The sequence below is a fragment of the Ceratotherium simum genome, chromosome 24, assembly GCF_057802395.1.
Source record: "Ceratotherium simum simum isolate JZ-2026a chromosome 24, ASM5780239v1, whole genome shotgun sequence".
Lineage (NCBI taxonomy): Eukaryota > Metazoa > Chordata > Mammalia > Perissodactyla > Rhinocerotidae > Ceratotherium > Ceratotherium simum.
The window spans coordinates 16,687,918-16,708,485 of record NC_141923.1 but is presented as its reverse complement, the minus strand read 5'-3'; the positions used below and the strand labels follow the sequence as shown (position 1 = coordinate 16,708,485).

At 39.2% G+C, this 20,568-nt stretch overlaps 1 protein-coding gene across 3 annotated transcripts in view; it reads left to right on the top strand.

Annotated features, from left to right (window-relative positions):
* Positions 1 to 3,718: 3,718 nt before the first annotated feature.
* The window catches only part of SPATA7 (spermatogenesis associated 7), a 43,343-nt gene continuing 26,493 nt past the window's right edge, over positions 3,719 to 20,568 (top strand). The window contains exons 1-4 of one of the 3 annotated variants that reach the window (XM_087448088.1): positions 3,719 to 3,884; positions 12,312 to 12,361; positions 14,572 to 14,667; positions 17,645 to 17,692. In XM_087448088.1, coding sequence (XP_087304214.1) covers positions 14,631 to 14,667; positions 17,645 to 17,692 — 85 coding nt within the window. In that variant the 5' untranslated portion in view covers positions 3,719 to 3,884; positions 12,312 to 12,361; positions 14,572 to 14,630. Of the gene's footprint in view, positions 3,885 to 12,286; positions 12,362 to 14,571; positions 14,668 to 17,644; positions 17,693 to 20,568 lie in introns of all 3 variants that reach the window. The other 2 variants (XM_087448086.1, XM_087448087.1) reach the window with 2 other exon arrangements.

Here is a 20,568-nt window from a genome sequence, read left to right as displayed (position 1 = left end):
AGTGGTCACTTGGGGTCAGTATATCCTGTTTGCTCACTGTTGTCCATCTGTTAGGCACATATTGCTTTATAGAGAATTATGGTCGTTCCTGTTCTCCTTCTCTAAAAAAAAATTAAGAAAAATCAAGTTATAGGTTGAAAATGATGAAGATATTTTATCTATCAAGGACCCTTAGATAATACAATCATTTTTTCCTGTGCTCAAAAAAGAACTCGGTATATATGTCAATAACTATAATCAGAAAAGCTCTACCTTGCAGTCACTTTTAAAAATGTTTTTCAGTTGCACCTTAACACTCCTTGAATAAGATGTGTAGGTTAACATTGCCTCAGCTTGGCTGCTCTCTGCACAGGGATGCAGCTTAAAACCTTCCTAAAGCCCCCTCTAGCGTCAAACAGCAAATTAATCCATTACTTCATACATGCTAATACGCCCAAGCCCGGAGGTCTGTTTTCTCAGTTAGTTATTACATGAATCAGTAGTTACACTATTTTGATTGGAGAATGACTGAGAGATAGTCAATAGCTCAAATTTTCCAGCATTCTTCAATCACCAAAACCTAAGGGATTTGGTTTTGAGACTGAGGTCACGACAAAGTGCACACACACCATTTAATTCTATTTCTTTTACTCTGCCCTGGTTATGTATTCCTTAAAAAATATTTCCTAAATGGCTTTCATCTTGTCCTTTAGGGACTTTAAAAATTAAAATACGTTCATAACAACCCAATGAATGGAAAAAGACTATCTTGGCGTTTTACCTGTTACTGCCTTTACTGCATTTATTGGATAATTTTCACTGATGGTGCTAAGCATGTCCAAACAGATCAACATGAATTCCAGGAATCCTCTGAATTATGAAACTAAAGGTTATCTATAAATATATAGAGTAAATGTATATATACTAATATAATGTTTTAAAATAATATATAATAAAATGCAATAAATAAACCATATATTATATGTATTAGACTATATATTATAGTATGTATAATATATAGTTTATTCTATTTATATCTCCATTTACAAAGGGCTTAGGGCTCATCCAATAAAATATAGATCCAATTGAGCCATTAAAATAAGAGTAGAATAAAAAAAGCCACCTGCCTAATAAAGGAAATTAAAGAGATAAATAGAAAAACAGGTTACGAATAATTACTGCAACTGAGCACAAATGTTAGTTTTGACCTTCCTGTCAGCTAAGACAAAAAGAGAAACCCAGTAATAGAAGTAAGTATAACAATTCATTAGAGAAGAGAAAGTTTTTCCTTCTCAAATACAGATACACAAATTTCTAGATATCAATAAAAATAAATATAGCATTGGAATAATTTCTTAACAATGTGAAATTCATATTTAAATATTCAACAAAAGGTCTTCAGGAATGCCTACTCTTCAAGACCATTGCAGCTGGTGGTGATTCCCCCAACGGAAGGGTGTTCCTGGGAGCTAATTCTACAATAAGCCCATACAGGCTGCATGCATCTGTCTATGATCATGAATTGTCTCCTGCGAAAAGCAACCAGAAAGGATATTCTCTCTCTTGTTTATACACACAGAGTGAAAGCCAAGGACAAATTAAATTGCATTTATGATAATATGTTCACTGCTAAAATTGGAGGAAAAAAGACCCTATTGTGCACTTCTTCAAAGAACTGGAACAAAATACTTAAAAGAGAAATAATGAAATGAGAATGGCTTCAGTTTAAGTTAGATACCAAGCAATACCATTCCTCTCCCATTTTGCTGTCCTCTCCCAATCTTGGAGACCCTTTCCTATTTCAAAGCAAAATCTTCTTTTCATCCAAAAATCTACTTTCATAAGAACAGACATCACCTTTGTGTGAATCAAGTCACTGTGTTACCACTCCTAGAGGTGTTTGCCCTTTAAGTTCTAGCTCTAATTCAATTTAACAAATGCTTACTGGAGGCCTACTATATGCAAGGTATTTTCCAGATGCTAGTAGTGGAATAAAAGGCTTCATGGGTTTTTTTGTGTGTGAGGAAGATCAGCACTGAGCTAACATCTGCCAATCCTCCTCTTTTTTTGGTGAGGAAGATTGGCCCTGAGCTAACATCCGTGCCCATCTTCCTCTACTTATATGTGAGCCGCCACAGCACGGCTTCACAAGCGGTGCTTCGGTGCACACCCCAGACCTGAACCAGCGAACCCCAGACCACTGCAGCAGAGCGCATACACTTAACCACTTGGCCACTGGGAGAGGGACGGGGCAAAGGCTTCTTGTTTTTAGACAGGGATTTCAAGCATTAGTGACTAGGCAGGCAAGAGAATTTTTGTTCTCCGGGTAACATCTGACTCTGCTCCTGTATCCTTCTAAATGACCTTTGGTGTTGGGGCTACAGAGCCATCACACACACTTTCAAATTCCTCAAATTTTGAATCAAATTATCTCCCTACTCTAGAGTCTTCCAGAACCAGGAGTTCAGGTGTTATTATAAATAGATTTCTGGCTTATTTCCTTTTCCTTGTTATAGGGTTCCTGACTTACTCTCGTATGCCTGAATTCCCTGATATCCCAAGTCTTCTGAAACAGGAGTCTTAGAAGAGAGAAAACTATTAATTGTCGAATAACTTGTTTTATTTTCCAGGCACTGTAAACATTAATCCTTTCTGCTACAAAGTTAGTAGCAGTTTTACATTTTAGAAAAGAGGGGACCTGAAGCTCAGAGAGGTAAGATCAAGCTGGCAAGTGGCAGAAAACTCACAATTAAGTTCCACATATCTGGCTCCAAAGCCAGTACTCTTTCCATTACAGCAGTGGTTCTCAACGGGGGTGTGGGGGGGGTTGGGGTGCGATTCTGCTCCCCCCAAGGGACATTTTGCGATGGCTGGAGACATTTTTGATTGTCACAACCCTGGGGGGGGTGGAAGGGTGGGGGTGGGGGTGGGTTGCTACTGGCATGTAGTGGGTAGAGGCCAGGGATGCTGCAAAACATCCTACAACGTACAAGGCAGCCCCCCGCCCCCCAACAAAGAATTACGCCTCCAGCCCAAAATGTCAGTAGTGCCGCTGATGAGGAGCGCTACATTACAGAATGCTCCCTGCCCTATTCTGATCTTATTTCCAAGAATTCAAAGGTAACAGCTCCAAAATTAAACAAATTGTAGAAAGCCACTGATCAATCAACGCCTTGTTCATGTTGCAACTCTTACGCCATAAAGGAAAACAGATTGGAGCCTTAATATAAAAAAAAGGCAGGGGCGGGGGGGACGTGGAGGAAGCTCGGTAAGCAGAAAGGAAATGCAAACTGATTATTGAGGTGAAAGAATTAAGATGTAAATATGCAGATGCTATTCATGCCCAGGACTTCCACTAATCCAAATGTTCACAGGCTGCTTTGAAATTTAATTATTTGGAACTGATTAAATGTTACCCTGACCTCAACCAACATTTGCGTTTGATTTTTTCCCAGGACCCAGGGGACGCGGATGCCAGATGAGACCACCTTCTCTCCCCGCTCTTCCCGCAGGGACAAGGCCTGCCAGGTGCTGGTGACTTGGCACCTGACAGGAAGCCGCTCTGTGGATGACTGGCAGGATCCCAGAGCAACAGACTGGCGCTCGGGGAACTTCCCGCGCGCGGTCACAGCGTCCTGCCGGCGATCTCCTCTCTCCGGGTACCACCGGGGGCGGGGCTTCGGGGGCGCACGTCCCTGCGCCTTGACGTCACAATCCCGTCGCCTTAAAGCCTGCCCTTAGCAACCGGCCTGGCGACGGTCTCCAGCTGCTGCCCGCCACCGCCGGCTCCTCCTTGCCAACTCTCTGCTGCTGGGGCTGGCCCGGCCCGGGGAAGGACCGAAGGGGACCCAACGTGTCCCCACGGCGGCTGCAAGAGGAGCTAAGCATGGATGGCAGCCGGAGAGGTAAAGGGCAGCTCTCCCGGGCGACCGCCTCGCGCCCGCCGGCGCTCCGGGCCTTGGGTGGCGGGTCCGGGTCCCCCGGGGGTCGAGGCTGCACCCTGGGCGCTCCCGGTCCCCTGCTTGGTCGCCAGTGTTGATCTGAGTGTTGCCTCGAGACCCTGCTTGCCGGGTTCTCAGGTCTGCTTCTTGCTCAGAATTTGTCGCCATGACTCCAGGAAGCCAGGTACCCTGAACTTGGAGTCATGTCGCTTTTATTACCTTGATGGCTCCGAGGCAGAGGAACCAATTTGGTATTTGGAGTCAAACCTCTGTGGGCCCCAAATCAAGCCCCGCTGCTCTGTGCAGGGGCGACCCTTAATTTCCTCATTTCAAGAACGTGGGGTAAAACGTCCATGTCCTAGAGTTCTTGAGGATTAAATGTAGATAATACATATAAAGTTCCTGGCATATTTTAAGTACTCAGTAAATACGAAATCTTCCATTCTGTAACAAACGACCCCCAACCCCAAAACTGTTGTGTAACCCAAGGATTCTCTAACTTTAGCGTGAATAGGAATCCCCTAGGAATCAGGTCAAAATGCAGATTATGATTCAGTAGGTCTGGTGGGGCTGAGATTTTGCATGTCTAATAAGCTTCCAAGTGATGCAGTGTTGCTAGCTACAGTTTTAGTAGCAAAGGACTAATCCATAATCATATACACGTGCCCTTGACTGAATACTGTGAGTCAAGTGGACATCATGGTGGAACAGTTGGGGTCGTATAATTTTAAATGTCTTCGAATCGGCCCAACCCAAATAATTTGTGTCGTCACACTTTCTGAGCAAGTAGCATTCTTTCCTCAAGCCAAGTAAGGCAATCTCCAGACCCGAGCCTCCCAATTCAGTGTTCTTATCTACTTTTATAAGTACCTTTAAACCAAGCTGCTAGATGGTTCTTTGCAATAAGCCTTCCTTTGAATATGAGTGTGCCTTTATTATGTAATCATTGATCAAAATAAGTGCTGTTCTGAATGTAGGAGATGACTGTTCATTGATTAGCAAACTGTATATTCTGACACTTTACCAACCTAAGTTCCGGAAAAAGCAAACCAACATGCTTGTCTGGTTTTAAGGAAGTTTAAAACATAAACTAACATTAAGCGCTTGCTTACAAGCTGTATTTGTGGATCAAATAATGAGATAACTTAGAAACCATTCCTAAGTTGGAATAACTTAGAAACTCATTCCTAATGAGATTCCTAAGTTATCGCATTATTTGATCCACAAATACAGCTTGTTAGGTAGGTATTATCCTCATTTTACAGTGAATAAGAGATCGTAAATTGCTTGCTACAGTCACAGTAAGTGAACAGGCTTTGAATCCAGGTGAGGCAAGTGAAACCCTAGAACCATTGTTTTTATTTACTGCCACATGGTAGATGTGGGGGCATGGGAAAAGGATATATGTAAAATTTAGAGTATAATAGAATTAATATGTTCTCAGTATTTGTTTATTGAATTATTTTTAAAATTAGGTACATGTCAAAATGTGAAAAGTTTATATTTTTATAATTTACCCAATTTAATTAACTTCATTTTTAGGATATTATATAATATATGTATCAAACACTGTTATTGACTTTGAATTTTTACAACAAATGTAATAGTCAACCAATATCTGGAGCAGTCAGTTCTCATATACCATAATTATTATTATTAATAGGAAACCATAAATAATTTTAGCCAGAGCTAAAATATTTAATTTTAATTGAAAATATTGCAGTTTCTAAATTTCTTAGATTTCATTGAGATGTTACCTTTGATGATTTCAGAGCACAAAATATTAAGACACCTAAAGTAAAAAAAATTATTTCTCTTCTCTTTTGTCATTTTCTTACTGTAATCACATTTCTTGACTTTCTTTTGTAAGGCAAACCTCCTGTGTGGTGGTGTAATAGAAAGACCACCAGCCTGAAAAACAGTAAATCTTGCTTGTAATCTTTGTTTGCTATTAACTGGGTAATCTTCAGCAAATCACTTTGCCTCCTTGGGCCTTAGTCATTTGGAAAATGGTGGACTTGGACTAGAAGATCTATACATGAGGTCTTTTTTCCAGTTTCTCAAGGGAGAAGAGGAAGAAAAGATTGAGAATAACAAACTGCCATCTGCTCTATTATCAATGACCTTTGGGGAGAAAAGAAGACAACCCTATTGGTACAGATAACTGAAAGTAGCTTGAAAAAAAATTTTTTTAATCTATTGGTCCAATAGAGACACTTATCAATTGCATCAGATTCCAAAATTCTGGTTTTCCTGGGAAACTTGGCCACAAGAAAACCTTCACCTTTCCTCACGAAAGTCTTCTGGCTGTCTTGGTGAAATCACACTGTGTAGGGAACTGGGCTGCTCGCACATACTGATGAATTTCATTACACTAGCAAGACCTTCAATCTCATGGACAGGTTTTTAGTCCTAATCCAGTTAGAGGATGATGTTCTTTTTCCTAGCGTTTGGTCTGAGGCTAATTTTCCATGTCCCTTCGTATCAATCTGGGTCCAATCAGGAGATAGAAACCATATAGTGATTTAAACAAGGAAAGTTTAAAGAATTATTAAACTATCATAAAAGAATATAAGATATAAGAAATCTCTATATGGAAGATGTGGTATATATACACAATGGAATACTACTCGGTCATAAGAAATGATGAAATCCAGCAATTTGTGACAACATGGATGGACATTGAGGGTATTATGCTAAGTGAAATAAGTCAGAGGGAGCAGGTCTGTATGATCTCACTCATAAGTAGAAGATAAAAACAACAACAAACAAACACAAGAGACAGAGATTGGATTGGTGGTTACCAGAAGGGAACAGGGGAAGGAGGAGGGCGAAAGGGATGATTAGGCACACTTGTGTTGTGATGGATTGTAATTAGTGTTTGGTTGGTGAACATGATGTTATCTATGCAGAAACAGAAGTATAATGATGTACACCTGAAATTTATACAATGTTATAAACCAATATTACCGCAATAATAAAAATTTTAAAAAAAATCCTTAAAAAAAAGAAAAGAGAAAAAAAGAAATCTCTAAATGGTACCCAAGAGCCAAGGGAGAGTACTCAAGGAAGGACAAATTTGGAAGGGGGACTTCCTCCCAAAGCCTGGAGTTCAGACCTCATTGGAGAAGGTGTAGTTGCATCCCACTAGATGGCAGGGAAGTTCATTGATGCCCAAGCCAAAGGTGGGCTGCAGTCACTGGACAAATAAGAATCAGCTCTCTGGAGTGCAGGCAGGGCACAAACAAGCTATAGCCAGTGGCCAGGAGCACACATTTTCAGAGAGAATGGGGGCCCTGGGGTGATAGGAGGCCTGTAGCACATAGTAACCCTGTCATAAGGTCATGGGATCGTGGGAAACAAACCTCTGGAGAGGAGGAGGGCCTTACCTGGCCTTGTGATCACCTCTTAACGCAGGCACCACATGCTGCAGGCCTTCTACCTGCACTGTTTCTTTGATTTTCTCTGGTCACTCACTGAGGGAGTGTGCATTCTGGGTTCATGGTTGGAGGTAGAGTACCACCATATCTCCTTAAACCCACAATGCTGACCCACCATTCAGTAGCAAGAAACAGTAGGAGAGCTCCTTCCTCCTATAGTGTTCTTCCAGGGCCCTCTACTGATAAAGGAGAACTATTTAACGGAATTTTTATTATTTCAGAGGGTGTATTGAAGGGTGAATTTGGAGCTGAGAGGTGATAATTTGATAACTGGCACAGTCTACCACTTTGGCTACTCAGCTTCTATCTGCACCCTGCTACACACATTTGAACTTCCTTACAACAGTAAAACAACTCCATATTTCTACCTAACAAGATACAGCTATTCTGCTTAAAAGTAAATAACCTCGGGCTGGCCCGGTGGCTTAGCGGTTAAGTGCGTGCGCTCCGCTGCTGGCGGCCCAGGTTCGGATCCCGGGTGCGCGCCTACACACCGCTTCTCCGGCCATGCTGGGTCCGAGTCCCACATACAGCAACTAGAAGGATGTGCAGCTATCTACTGGGGCTTTGGGGGGAAAATAAATAAATCAAATCTTTAAAAAAAAAAAAAAAAAAAGTAAATAACCTCACTTTTGGAGTAACAGCACAAGGAGCTCAAGACACCCACTCCTCAGTGAAAGAGGCATAACTGATGAAAAATTTTTTTAAACACACATAAGCATTTAAAGTCTCTGGAAATTGCCATAAAGGCATTCAGTGCGTGATGAAATATTTATCTGATAAAATCTACTGAAGCTTGGTAATAACAGCAAGAGTCTGTGGCACTTGAGCCAGAATCCGCTCCTTCCCTCGTTGCCACCCCACTTCAGTTTGATGGAAGCTACACTCTGGGCAGATGTGATCGAGAAGATGGGATTCTCCCTCCTCTTCAGCTCCCAAAGGATATCATAGCTGACCAGGAGGGACAGGCCAGCATTGTTTCTCATCCCCTCCAACTCAGATTTGTAGAGGCTGAACTCCTGATAAGTGTGGCTCAGAGGTCAGAGGCTCTCTTCTTCCATACAGCCTTATACAGCAGAGGCTCTACCCGAGGCATGGCACTGTTAGAATACTAAGGTCCAGCTTGCCCTCTCCCCAGCTCACTAGTAGGGTAGAGGTTTCACACGGGAAGAGGCAAGCTGAGAAAACCAGAGGCTACAACCTTCACCAGGGCCCAGAGCAGTGCTGGGAGATTTTACCCATGTGAAGAAGCAGTACAGGGCCGGCTCTGTGGCTTAGCGGTTGGGTGCGCGCGCTCTGATGCTGGCGGCCCGGGTTCGGGTCCCGGGCGCGCCCCGAGGCACCGCTTCTCCGTCCAACGCGAGGCCGAGTCCCACGTACAGCAACTGGAGGGATGTGAACCTGTGACATGCAACTGTCTACTGCGGCTTTGGGGGGAAAAAAAATGAATAAATAAAATCTTTAAAAAAAAAAAAAAAGAAGCAGTACATAAGAGGAAAGAATTCCAGCCTCTCCCCAAAGGCACTGAGTATTTGAAACAAGTGTGGGGAAGTTCAAGCCTAGGGCTGCTCTTGAAAAAAATGGAGATTTTGGTGGTAAGCCATTAAGAAGAGACTAATGACTCTCAGAGCAACAAGCCAAACTGTAGGCCAGCTAGTTTATCAGAGAGAGCCAGAGAAAGAGACAGCTAATAATAATGACCTCCTGGGGTCGTAACAAACCTCCAAATTTGGCCTCAAAAATTGCCCCTGCCTGAATTTAATTGGACAGACTGTGAAGCAACATAGGCCCCAGGGCATTGTAGAAAACAATAGAGCAATCAGCCAGCAATTAGTGGAGCTGTAGTAGTGGTGTGATACCAAGTGAAGCAGACAGCTCAACAGAGAGATCGAGGAAAGAGACAAGCCTGGCTAAAACCAGTCCTCCCAGGGTGACTGTGCACGTGCCCAAAGCTGCGCTCTCTGAGGAGTGACATCGGGGGCTTCACACTATAAGCGAAATAGATATCATTGAATTGTTTAGCCAAATCACTTAATAAAATAAACAAGCAACCAGCAGTGAAAATATGCCCAGGAGAGGCGGCAAAGGAATAATTGTCCAGAGTTGTTGCAATATATTACCTAAAAAGTCCACTTTTCAATGAAAAAAAATCATGAGTCATGCAAAGAAACAGGAAAGTGTGACTCATACGCAGGAAACAAAGCAGGCACCAGAAACTGCCTGTGAGAGGGCCCAATGAACTGAATTATCTATTTCTCCCTTCAATTCTGACAATGTTAACAGATTTAACAAAGACTTGAAAGCAGCCATCATAAATATGTTCAAAGAACAGAAACCATGCTTAAGTAAAAGAAGCTATGATGATAATGTCTCCTCAAATAGAGGATATTTTTAAAGAGAAATTATGAAAAAAAAATGGAAATTCTGGAATGGAAAAGTAAAATAAAATGAAAAATTCTCAACCAGTAGATTGGAATTGGCAGAAGAAAGAATCAGCAAATTTCAAAAAAGATTGATAGACATTACATAATCTGAAAAACAATGAATAAAAGTGAACAGAGACTCAGATACCAATGTGAGATACCATTAAGCACACCAACATATGTACAATGGGAGTTCCAAAAGGAAAGAAGAGACAATAGAGCAGAAAAAAATGTCAAATAATGGCTAAAAACTTCCCAAATATGCTAAATAACACTAGTCACATCAAAGAAGCACAGTGAACTGCAAGTTTAACAAATATAGAGATCCACACACAGACACATCTTAGTAAAAAGCCAAAAAACGAAAAGAAAATGTTGAAAACCAAAAGAAAAAATGACTCATCATGTAAAAGGGAAATTCAGTGAGGTTTACTGACTTCTGATCAGAAACAATGGAGGCCAGAAGACAGTGGGACAACATTTTCAAAATACTAAAAGAAAAAAAACTGTCAAACAAGAATTTTGTTTCCAGAAAAACTATCTTTCAAAAATGAAGGCAAAGGAAAGACATTCCCAGATAAACAAAGACTGAGACAATTCATTTCCAGCAGACTCACCTTAGAAAAAATGCAAAAGGGAGCCGGCCCCGTGGCGCAGTGGTTAAGTTTGGTGTACTCCATTTCAGCGGCTCGGGGTTCGCGGGTTCAGATCTCGGGCGCAAACCTACACCATTCATCAAGCCATGCTGTGGCAGTGTCCCACATACAAAATAGAGGAAGATGGGCACAGATGTTAGCTCAGGGCCACTCTTCCTCAAGCAAAAAGAGGAAGATTGGCAATAGGTGTTAGCTCAGGGCCAATCTTCCTCACCACAAAAAAGAAAAAAAATACGAAAGGAAGGGCAATTTGAATCTACATGAAAAAACAAACAGGAGCCAGCCCTGATGGCCTAATGGTTAAAGTTGGGCACTCACCACTTCAGCAGCCCAGGTTTGCTTCCCAGTCAAGGAACCACACCACTCGTCTGTTAGTTGCCGTGCTGTGGCAGTGGCTTACGTAGAAGAATTAGAATGACTTACAACTAGGATATGCAACCGTGTGCTGGGGCTTTGGGGAGGGAAAATAAAAAGGAACTTTAAAAAAGACCAACAGGGGCCAGCCCAGTGGTGCAATAGTCAAGTTCGTGTGCTCTGCTTCAGTGGCCCAGGGCTTGCAGGTTTGAATCCTGGACGTGGACCGACGCACCGCTCATCAAGCCATGCTGTGGTGGTGTACCATGTGCAAAATTGAGGAAGATGGGCATGGATATTAGCTCAGGGCCAATCTTCCTCACACACACACAAAAAAACAACATAGTAAAAGTAATTATAAAAGACAATAAAAATGTGTATTTCCTTTTCTCTGATGAAAGTGTTCTTAAATTAATTTACACAACTCTGAATATACTAAAAACCACTGAATTGTATACTTTAAATGGATGAATTGTATAGTATGTGAATTATATCCCAATAAAGCTTTTTTTTAAAAGTGAACAAGTTCTCACCAGTCTCCACACAGTCCCAACAGCCCCAATGATTGTTTGTCAAAGGCTGTAAGAATTATTCCCCAAATTTAATCACAGTCCCCCTGAATATTCTGTTGTCTAATGAGTAAATTGGGGATACACTATTTATATTTTGCATGTTAAATTCCATTAAGCTCTATAACTCAGCCTTCCTATCGTGGAGGTTTCCCCTTAAAGCACAATCACTTTTTGGAAAGAGAAATTATTTTGTGCATATGTCTACTTTTCTGACAGTCCATCTGGTCTGGAAGATGAGACACTGCCTTTAGGGAAGATAGTGAGTTTTCCATTATTAGAAGTGCTTTTAAATATAGGCTGTTTAAATAGGAGCCAAACAAGAGGGTAAGTGAGTGGGACTGGATGAACTTTTAAGACATCTTTTAAGCATTAAGTTCTGATTCTGACGTGTGTGTGTGTGTGTGTGTGTGTGTATTTATTTTATTTTATTTATTTATACATTGTAACATATAATTTCTATTTTACTCAATTACTTCATGAGACGATTACTTTCCTAAAATTATTTTTAAGACAGACTAGTCTATGATTAACTGAAATAGTTAATACATATATATTAACTCAAAATCTCAGTTCTATCTCAAAATCATTTAAAACTCCAGTAGGTCAATATAGTACAGAATGAAATCAGTATATATCAAATAACAGAATTGATGTATTTATCATTTTGCCCAGTGAAACTAAAGTCTCAAGGTACAGCTGTTTTGAAAATAACTTATTTTCTTAAAAAAGAAAACATTTTATCTATGGCTGCAGAATTTTTGTCTGATATATTATTGCCGGTTAGTAATATGATTGAGTAAAATTCTAAATGACTCTGGTGGTTAAATCAAAGATAAATTTATTATTTTTTAAGTGTTCAATATTGTTGTCTTTGTCAAAGTTGTGTTTCATTTATCGTAATTCATATTTTTCTGTTAAAAGTCAGAGCATCCTCTGTCCTTCTCAGATATAGTCCACCAGGCCTATTTAAAGGACACCTGAGCACCAAAAGTAATGGTAAGTGAGGTACTTAAAATGGTAAATGATTGTTTGTTAAAAGATTGTGTCTGTTTTCTTTATTTATAAATTATATAACATGGTGGAAACCATTACTTCATTTAATCAATATTTGAACTTCATAGTATTAGTTATAATTGAATATTATAGGAATTCTTGAGATCAGAGAATTGAGGAGTCCATCATTTCAGGCGGTTACTGTGCCCTGGACGTGGACGCGGCCGCCTCCTGCTTCCTGCTGCGGCTCCAGCACAGCTCTCCTCTCTGCTGGCAGGCTACCGGGCTGAAGGCATGCCTTCCTTGTTACAGTGCTTGTTACAAACACAAGCACAGGAAAAGAAAAGCTGTGCAGAGAAAAAGAGCACTTGAAAAGTGCATTTGGGATCAGGAGTGAACATGGGTCTCTTTGTCCAGCTGGATACCTAGATCCCAGGAAAGGGGAATCTGTATTTTCTGTGATGTTTTCACATTTTAAAGCCGTTAAAGTAAAATTTTAATGTGAATTTAAAATGTATTTTTATAATTATAGCTTAAAAATTTTAAGTCTAGGTTTTTAGGCAAAATAATTGAAAGTCTTTTTTTCCTTATTTACATGAAAAATCTTTGATACTGGTTCCTTCAAATGTGAAGGAAGGATCACATTTTCAGTTACCTCACTTATTTCTTTGTAATAAAGTATAGATACACAGAGCCAGAATCCTAAACTTTGAAGAATAATTTTTTTTTTTTTTTTTGGTGAGGAAGATCGGACCTGAGCTAACATCTGCCAATCCTCCTCTCTTTTTGCTGAGGAAGACTGGCCCTGGGCTAACATCCATGCCCATCTTCCTCTACTTTATATGGGACGCCGCCACAGCATGGCTTGCCAAGCAGTGCATCAGTGCACGCCTGGGATCTGAACCGGCAAACCCCAGGCCGCCACAGTGGAGCACGCACACTTAACTGCTTGCACCACTGGGCTGGCCCCTGAAGAATAATTTTTAACTAAAAATTTAAAACTAGATTTAAAATATACATACATAGAAAAGCAGGATGAAGAACAATATGTAGTTTGCTAACTTTTTTTTTTCAGGAATATAGGTGCAGAGCTGGTATAGGTATGTATGGTGGTTGTAAGTATGAGGCTACCTTGGTTCACATCTAAACTGCATCCTTTATCAGCTGTGTGACCTTGAAGACCTTACTTACCTCTCTGTGCCTCCGTTTCCACCTCTATTAAATGGTGATAATAATGATTAAATGAGTGTTTACATGTAAAGAGCTTAGAACAGTGCATGCATGGTGCATATTCAATAAATGTTTGTAGTCGTACTGGTAGCAGTATCAAGCTTATCATTATTGTATATGCTTACATTATGCATAGAATTTCCCTGGAAGGATTTATAAAAAAAAATTAGCAGAATATACTTCTAGGAGGGGAGACTAGGGGTCAGGACAGGAAATTCACTTACTTTTCAATCTCTATATGCTGTTTTAGCTGTTGATTACTTTTTTTTACCATGTGTGTGTATTACTTTTCAAAAACTGTTTTCAATGTTTAAAAAAGTTATGTTTACATTTACATTTTATATGTTTATCCTTGTATATAAGTGATTAATTATTTCTAAGATTTCTTTTAACAAGTTTAGTTGAGGTCAAGCTTAATGTTGTGGAATTTCTATGTGATTGTACTTGTGTTAAGATAGTCCTGATAATTCAAAAAGAATGTGGTGAACTGATTTGTAGATCTTGTTTTCAGGTGTAAAGTTAGAAGTTTGTCTCTCAGAATAGAATCTTTGCTTAGAGTTTTGGAGTTTGGGATTTGTTTGATTTCCCAGATTCCATGTATTCGAGTATTAACAATGGTAACATTATTTTATAATCAGGCACGTGGCTAAACATTTTTAGTTACAAGATTGAGAGCTGTTGATAAGAAATAGTTTTGTCATGTAATGATAAATTATCTTCTAGAGTTTCTTTCCCAAACTCTCAGGCTTGTAAAACTTGTTCTTAGAAAGGTTTGACCCCTAGTGGTCAATGGCTCATCAGTTATCAGTGCGAGATTAAGGCTAGGACATGTTCAGCATGACCAAGTTATAATGTCAGTATATCTCTGGTTGAATTTCATAACATTTTATAAAAATAGCTTGATAATCAGTGACTTGTTTATCTTGTGATGATTTTTATACTAATTTTAAATATATAGTGATTAAATATGTTTTAATTTTTAGCTTTTTGCACTGACTCCTCCTCTCTCAGACTAAGTACTCTCCACCTTATCAAGAATCACATGGCTGTTCACTATAATAAAATCCTTTCAGCCAAAGGTAAAAATGTGCAAATGTGAACTTTCTGTACCCGATTTAAACCCTCAACCTCACTTCTAATTAGAGGAAATCTGTAGCAGAAATGAATACTTTATATATAAATGGATTTGTGTTTGGTGTAGTGAGTGAAATATCAGCTAGTGATCTAACTTTATACACATAGCAAATTCAGAATGCCATTTTTGTTAACTATATTTGAAATCTCTATAATGCCTATGTTATTTTATTTTACCTGTGTTATCCCTAATGTTATTTTGTGGTTAGATATAGATTTTAATATAATAAAAGTTTATAATCTGCTTTTTTGTTTTCAAATCTACTAAAGAAGTTGCAGAAAGAAGATACTAGCTATAATTTTTTGTCAGCTTTATTGAGATATAACTTATACAAAAGAAGTGCTAATTTTAAGTGTGCAGTTAAATATTTTGAAAAATATATGTGTTTGTGTAACCACCATCACAATCACGCTATAACACAGGGGTCAGTTAACTTCAGCTTGCGAGCCAAAGCCTCTTGCCACCTGTTTTTGTACAGCTCATAAACTAAGAATGGTATTTATACTTTTAAATGGTTGGGAAAAATCCAAAGGACAATATTTTGTAACTTGTGAAAGTGACATGAAAATCAAATTTCATTGTTCACAAATAAACACAATTGCATTCGTTCTTTTACATATTGTCTGTGATGGCTTTTGCACTAAGAGGCAGAGTTAACTAGTTGTGACAGAGGCCATATCGCCCTGCAAAGCCTGAAGCATTTACTCTCTGGCCCTTTACAGAAAAACTTTGCTGACCCCTGATATAGAACATTACATCCCCCCAAAAAGTTCTCCCTAGTCCTTTGCAATCAATCTCTTCCCCCCAATCCTGGTAACCACTGATCTGTTGTCACTATAGTTTTGCCTAGAAAGAATTTCATATACATTGAGTCTTATAATATTTGTCATTTTGGGTCTGGCTTTTTTCAATTAGCTAATGCTTTTGAGACTAACCCATGTTGTTGTGTGTATCGGTATTTCTTCTTCTTCTTCTTCTTTTTTTTTTTTTGGTGAGGAAGATTAGCCCTGAGCTAACATCTGTTGCCAATCCTCCTCTTTTTGCTGAGAAAGATTGGCCCTGGGCTAACATCCATGCCCATCTTCTTCAACTTTATGTGTGGGATGCTGCCACAGAAAGGCTTGATAAGCAGTGTATAGGTCCGCACCCAGGATTTGCACCTGCGAACCCTGGGCCGCCGAAGCATAGCGTGCGAACTTAACCGCTATGCCACCAGGCCAGCCCCTCAGTATTTCTTTTTATTGCCAAGTAGTATTCTATTTATGAATATATCACAATTTGTTTATCAATTTACTAGTTGGTGGACATTTGGATTGTGTTGACTCACTTTCAACTGTTAGGAATAAAGCTACTATAAATATCCATATACAATCTTTGAACATATATTTCCATTTCACTTAGATAAATTTATTTACTAGGAGTAGAATTGTGAGGTATATGGTAAGTGTATGTTTAACATACACTTTTGCGTTTCCATCACTTCCACATTCTCATCAACACTTCCTATTGGCAAAGCCTTTTTTAGCCATTTTAGTGAATATGTAGTAGTGTTTCATCAGGGGTTTAGTTTATATTTTCCTGATGCCTAATGATGTTGACCAACTTTTCTTGTGCTTATTTGCCATCTGTGTATCTTCTTTGGTGAGACATCTGTTCAGATCTTTTGCCCACTTTTTTAAATGGCTTCTTTGCTGCCTTCTTATTAAGTTGCGAGAGTTCTTTATGTATTAAATACAGGTCCTATGTCAGATACATGTTTTGCAAATATTTTCTCCCGGTCTGTGACTTGTCTTTTCATTTTCTTTTTAAAATTTTTATTATAAAATAATTTTAGACTTATAGAAAAGTTGCAAAAATAATACAGAGTGTCACAGAAACTCTTCATCCATCTTTCCCTAATGTTATAATCTTACATAACTGTAGTACAGCTATTAAAACCAGGAAACTAATATTGCTACAATACTGTTTACTACAGGTCTTATTTGAATTTCACCAGTATTTCACTAATTTTAGAAACTTATTTTCTCATTTGAAGAGCTAACGTTTTTAAATTTTAGTTTGTATTTTATGAAGTTTATATTTTAAATGATTAAAAAATCTAAAGAAAAGTAATATTTTGTGACATGTGAAACCAAATTCAGCTTTTCAGTTTTTTAATAGTTTATGCTTTTCATATCCAGTTTAAGAAATCTTTGCCTAATCTTAGGTCACTAAGATTTTCGTATGTGTTTTCTTCTAGAAGTATAAGTTTTAGCTCCTACATTTAAGTTTGAGATCCATTTTGAGTTAGTTTTCATATATGATATGATATAAGGATCAATTTTTTTCCTATGGATATCCAAATATTCCCAGTATCATTTATTGAAGAGATTGTCCTTTCTCTATTGAATTGCCTTGGCACTTTTTGAAAGACAATTGACTACATGCATTGGTCTATTTCTGGACTTACTCTTTGGTTCTTTTGTCTGTCTTTATTACAATATCACACTATCTTAATTACTATAGCTTTACAGTAAGTCTCGAAATCAGATCATGTAAGTCTTCCAAGTTTGCTCTATTTTTTCAAGCTGATTTTGGGACTCCAATTATAAGTATGTTAAGTGCATGATACAGGTAGATTAGGCCAGTGATACTCTGTGTGTTTATTTTCCAATCTTTCTTTAGTCTGTTTTGTTTTTGAATAGCTTATATTGCTTTGCTTTCAAGTTCACTAATATTTCCTTCTGCCATATCTAATGAGCTGTTAATCCCAGCTAGTGTATTTTTTATCAAGGATATTAAATTTTTCATCTCTAGAAGTACCATAAAAATCAAAACAAAGAACCGCAAGTTCTAGAACTTTTTTTGATTTCCACATTTGATATTTGTTGTCATTTATAAATATTATGAATATTATTAAACCACTGATTTTTCTCTTTCAGCGGTGGTGGACTGCTCAGTTCCATTAAGCATGAGTACCAGCATCAAATGTAAGTAATTTTTGACATTGCCCTTTTTAAAAAAATTACAATAAACTACACATATCATAAAATTTACTCTTAACCATTTTTAAGTCTGCAGTTCAGTAGCATTAAGTACATTCATATTGTGGTACAACTATCACCACTATCCATTTCTAGAACTCTTTTCATCTTGCAAAACTGAAACTCCGTACCCATTAAACAACTCTCCATTTCCCCATTGCAACCACCATTCTGCTTTCTGACAATCACCATTCTATTTTCTGTCTGTATGAATTTGACTATTCCAGGTACCTTATGTCAGTGGGATCATACAGTGTTTTTCCTTATGTGACTGGCTTATTTCACTTAGCTTAATGTCCTCAAGATTCATTCATGTTGTAACATATGTCAGACTCTCCTTCCTTTTTTTTTTTTTGTGAGGAAGATCGGCCCTGAGCTAACATCTGCCCATCCTCCTCTTTTTGCTGAGGAAGACTGGCCCTGGGCTAACATCCATGCACATCTTCCTCCACTTTATATGGGATGCCGCCACAGCGTGGCCTGACAAGCGGTGTGTCGGTGTGTGCCCGGGATGCAAACCGGCGAACCCCTGGACACCACAGCGGAGCGCGCACACCCAACCGCCTGCGCCACCGGGCCGGCCCCTCTCCTTCCTTTTTAAGGCTAAATAATATTCCGTTGTATGTATATACCATATTTTGTTTATGCATTCATAAGTCAGTGGACACTTGGGTAAAGGTATTGCAAATAATCCTTCTATGGACATGGATGTACAGATATCTCTTTGAGACCCTGCTGTCGATTCTTTTGGGTATATACCCAGAAGTAGAATTGCTGGATTATATGGTAATTCTAGCTTTAGTTTTTTCTTTTTTGTTTTTCTTGTGTGTGAGGAAGATGAGCCTTGAGCTAACATCCGATGCTAATCCTCCTTTTTTTTTGCTGAGGAAGATTGGCCCTGGGCTAACAATCTGTGCCCATCTTCCTATACTTCATATGGGACGCCGCCACAGCATGGCTTGACAAGCGGTGCGTTGGTGCACGCCCAGGATCCAAACCCACGAACCCCGGGCCGCCGAAGCTGGGCGTGTGCACTTAACTGCTACACCACCGGGCTGGCCCCTAGTCTTAGTTTTTTAAGAAACCACCCCACTGTTTTCTACAGCAGCTGCATTGTTTTATCGTCCCACCAACAGTGTGCAAACATTCCCGTTTCTCCACATCCTCCCTAACAATTGTTATTTTCTGGGTTTTTTGATAGTAGCCATCCTAATGGGTGTTGACATATTGCCTTTTGAGGAAGCATTTTCTAGCTTAAAAATTATCCACAAATAAAAGAAGCTTGTATTGTATTTCTAGATTTAGAAACTTATAATTGAGCCCAGGCTTTGCCACTAAATTGCTGTGTGACTTTGGATAAATTATTTAACTTCTGAATTTTATTTTTCCTACATACAAAAATTTGTGTAGTACTAAAGGCTTGCAAAAGTTTAAGTTTCAGAATTCTGTGATTCTGGGCTGGCCCCGTGGCTTGGTGATTGGGTGTGCGAGCTCCACTGCTGGCGGCCTGGGTTCAGATCCTGGGCCCGCACCAACACGCCACTTCTCCGGCCATGCTGAGGCCACGTCCCAAGTACAACCACTGGAAGGATGTGCAACTATGACATACAACTATCTACTGGGGCTTTGGGGGAAAAAATAAATAAATAAATAAAAATTATAGAATTCTGTGATTCTCAGTTCCCTTGGTTGTTAAGATTGCTGAAAGATTTGTTAAAAATACCATAACTGGCACTTTTCTCCAGATAAATATTGTCTATTTGTATCCTAATAGCCGAACTGATAAACATGGCAGGTATATGTATCTGAAAAGCCATATTGACGTATAATATTACAGAATCATGATCTATCTACCCTTTGACCAAATATTTTGATTTTTGGAAATCTTTACTAAGGAAATAATCTGACGACAAAATTTGAAATTCCTATTTAAAAAGGTTCTGAAAGATACCATTTGAGACCATTTTAAGGCCTTTGTTTGAGTTCAAGTCAAGAAATATATACTTAAAAAATAGCCAGAGTGGGGGCTGGCCTGCTGGCGTGGTGGTTAAGTTCACGCACTCCACTTTGGTGGCATGGTGTTCATGGGTTTGGATCCCAGGCGCGGACCTACACACTACTCATCAAGCCATGCTGGGGCGATGTCCCACATACAAAAATAGAGGAATATTGGCACAGATGTTAGCTTAGCGACAATCTTCCTCACAAAACAAAATAGCCACAAAACATGGCTATTGCAGCCTGTGCTTGTCTTGTTAGTAATCATATAAAACTCAAAGTATTATACGTTTTAAGTTTAGTGTTTTCTTAACTTTTTAACTTAACTTTCTTACTATTTGAATTTGTAATTAAGATACGATTTCTACAATAAAAAATAAATATCAATCCAAGATACTGCATGCTAAATGGTGAATGAATAAGAGCCTAGACAGGCAAATGCCCCTTGGGTGCGATCTGGGAAGGTCACAGAGGGCGGGATTGGTTGGACCGTCTCTTCTTGTACATCTTCTTAGTGGAAGAGATAGGACGTAAGCTGAGCCAACAGCCACCAGCTGCTGTTCCATGAGCATGGTGTCTGTCGGGCCTGTGCTGGGCACTTTATGTTCTCCCCCTTCTGTTCTCTTTATGTCTGCAACAAGCCCTAGTGTAGGCTCTCGTATCTCTGAAGGAATTTTGAGATTTAAATAATTTTTTAGGTGAGGTAAACGCATTTTAGGCAAGAGTAGGTGCTTGAGTATTTTTTTTGAAGAAGAAGAAAATTGGCCCTCAGCTAACATCTATTGCCAGTCTTCCTCTTTTTCTTATTTCTCGGCCAAGCCCCA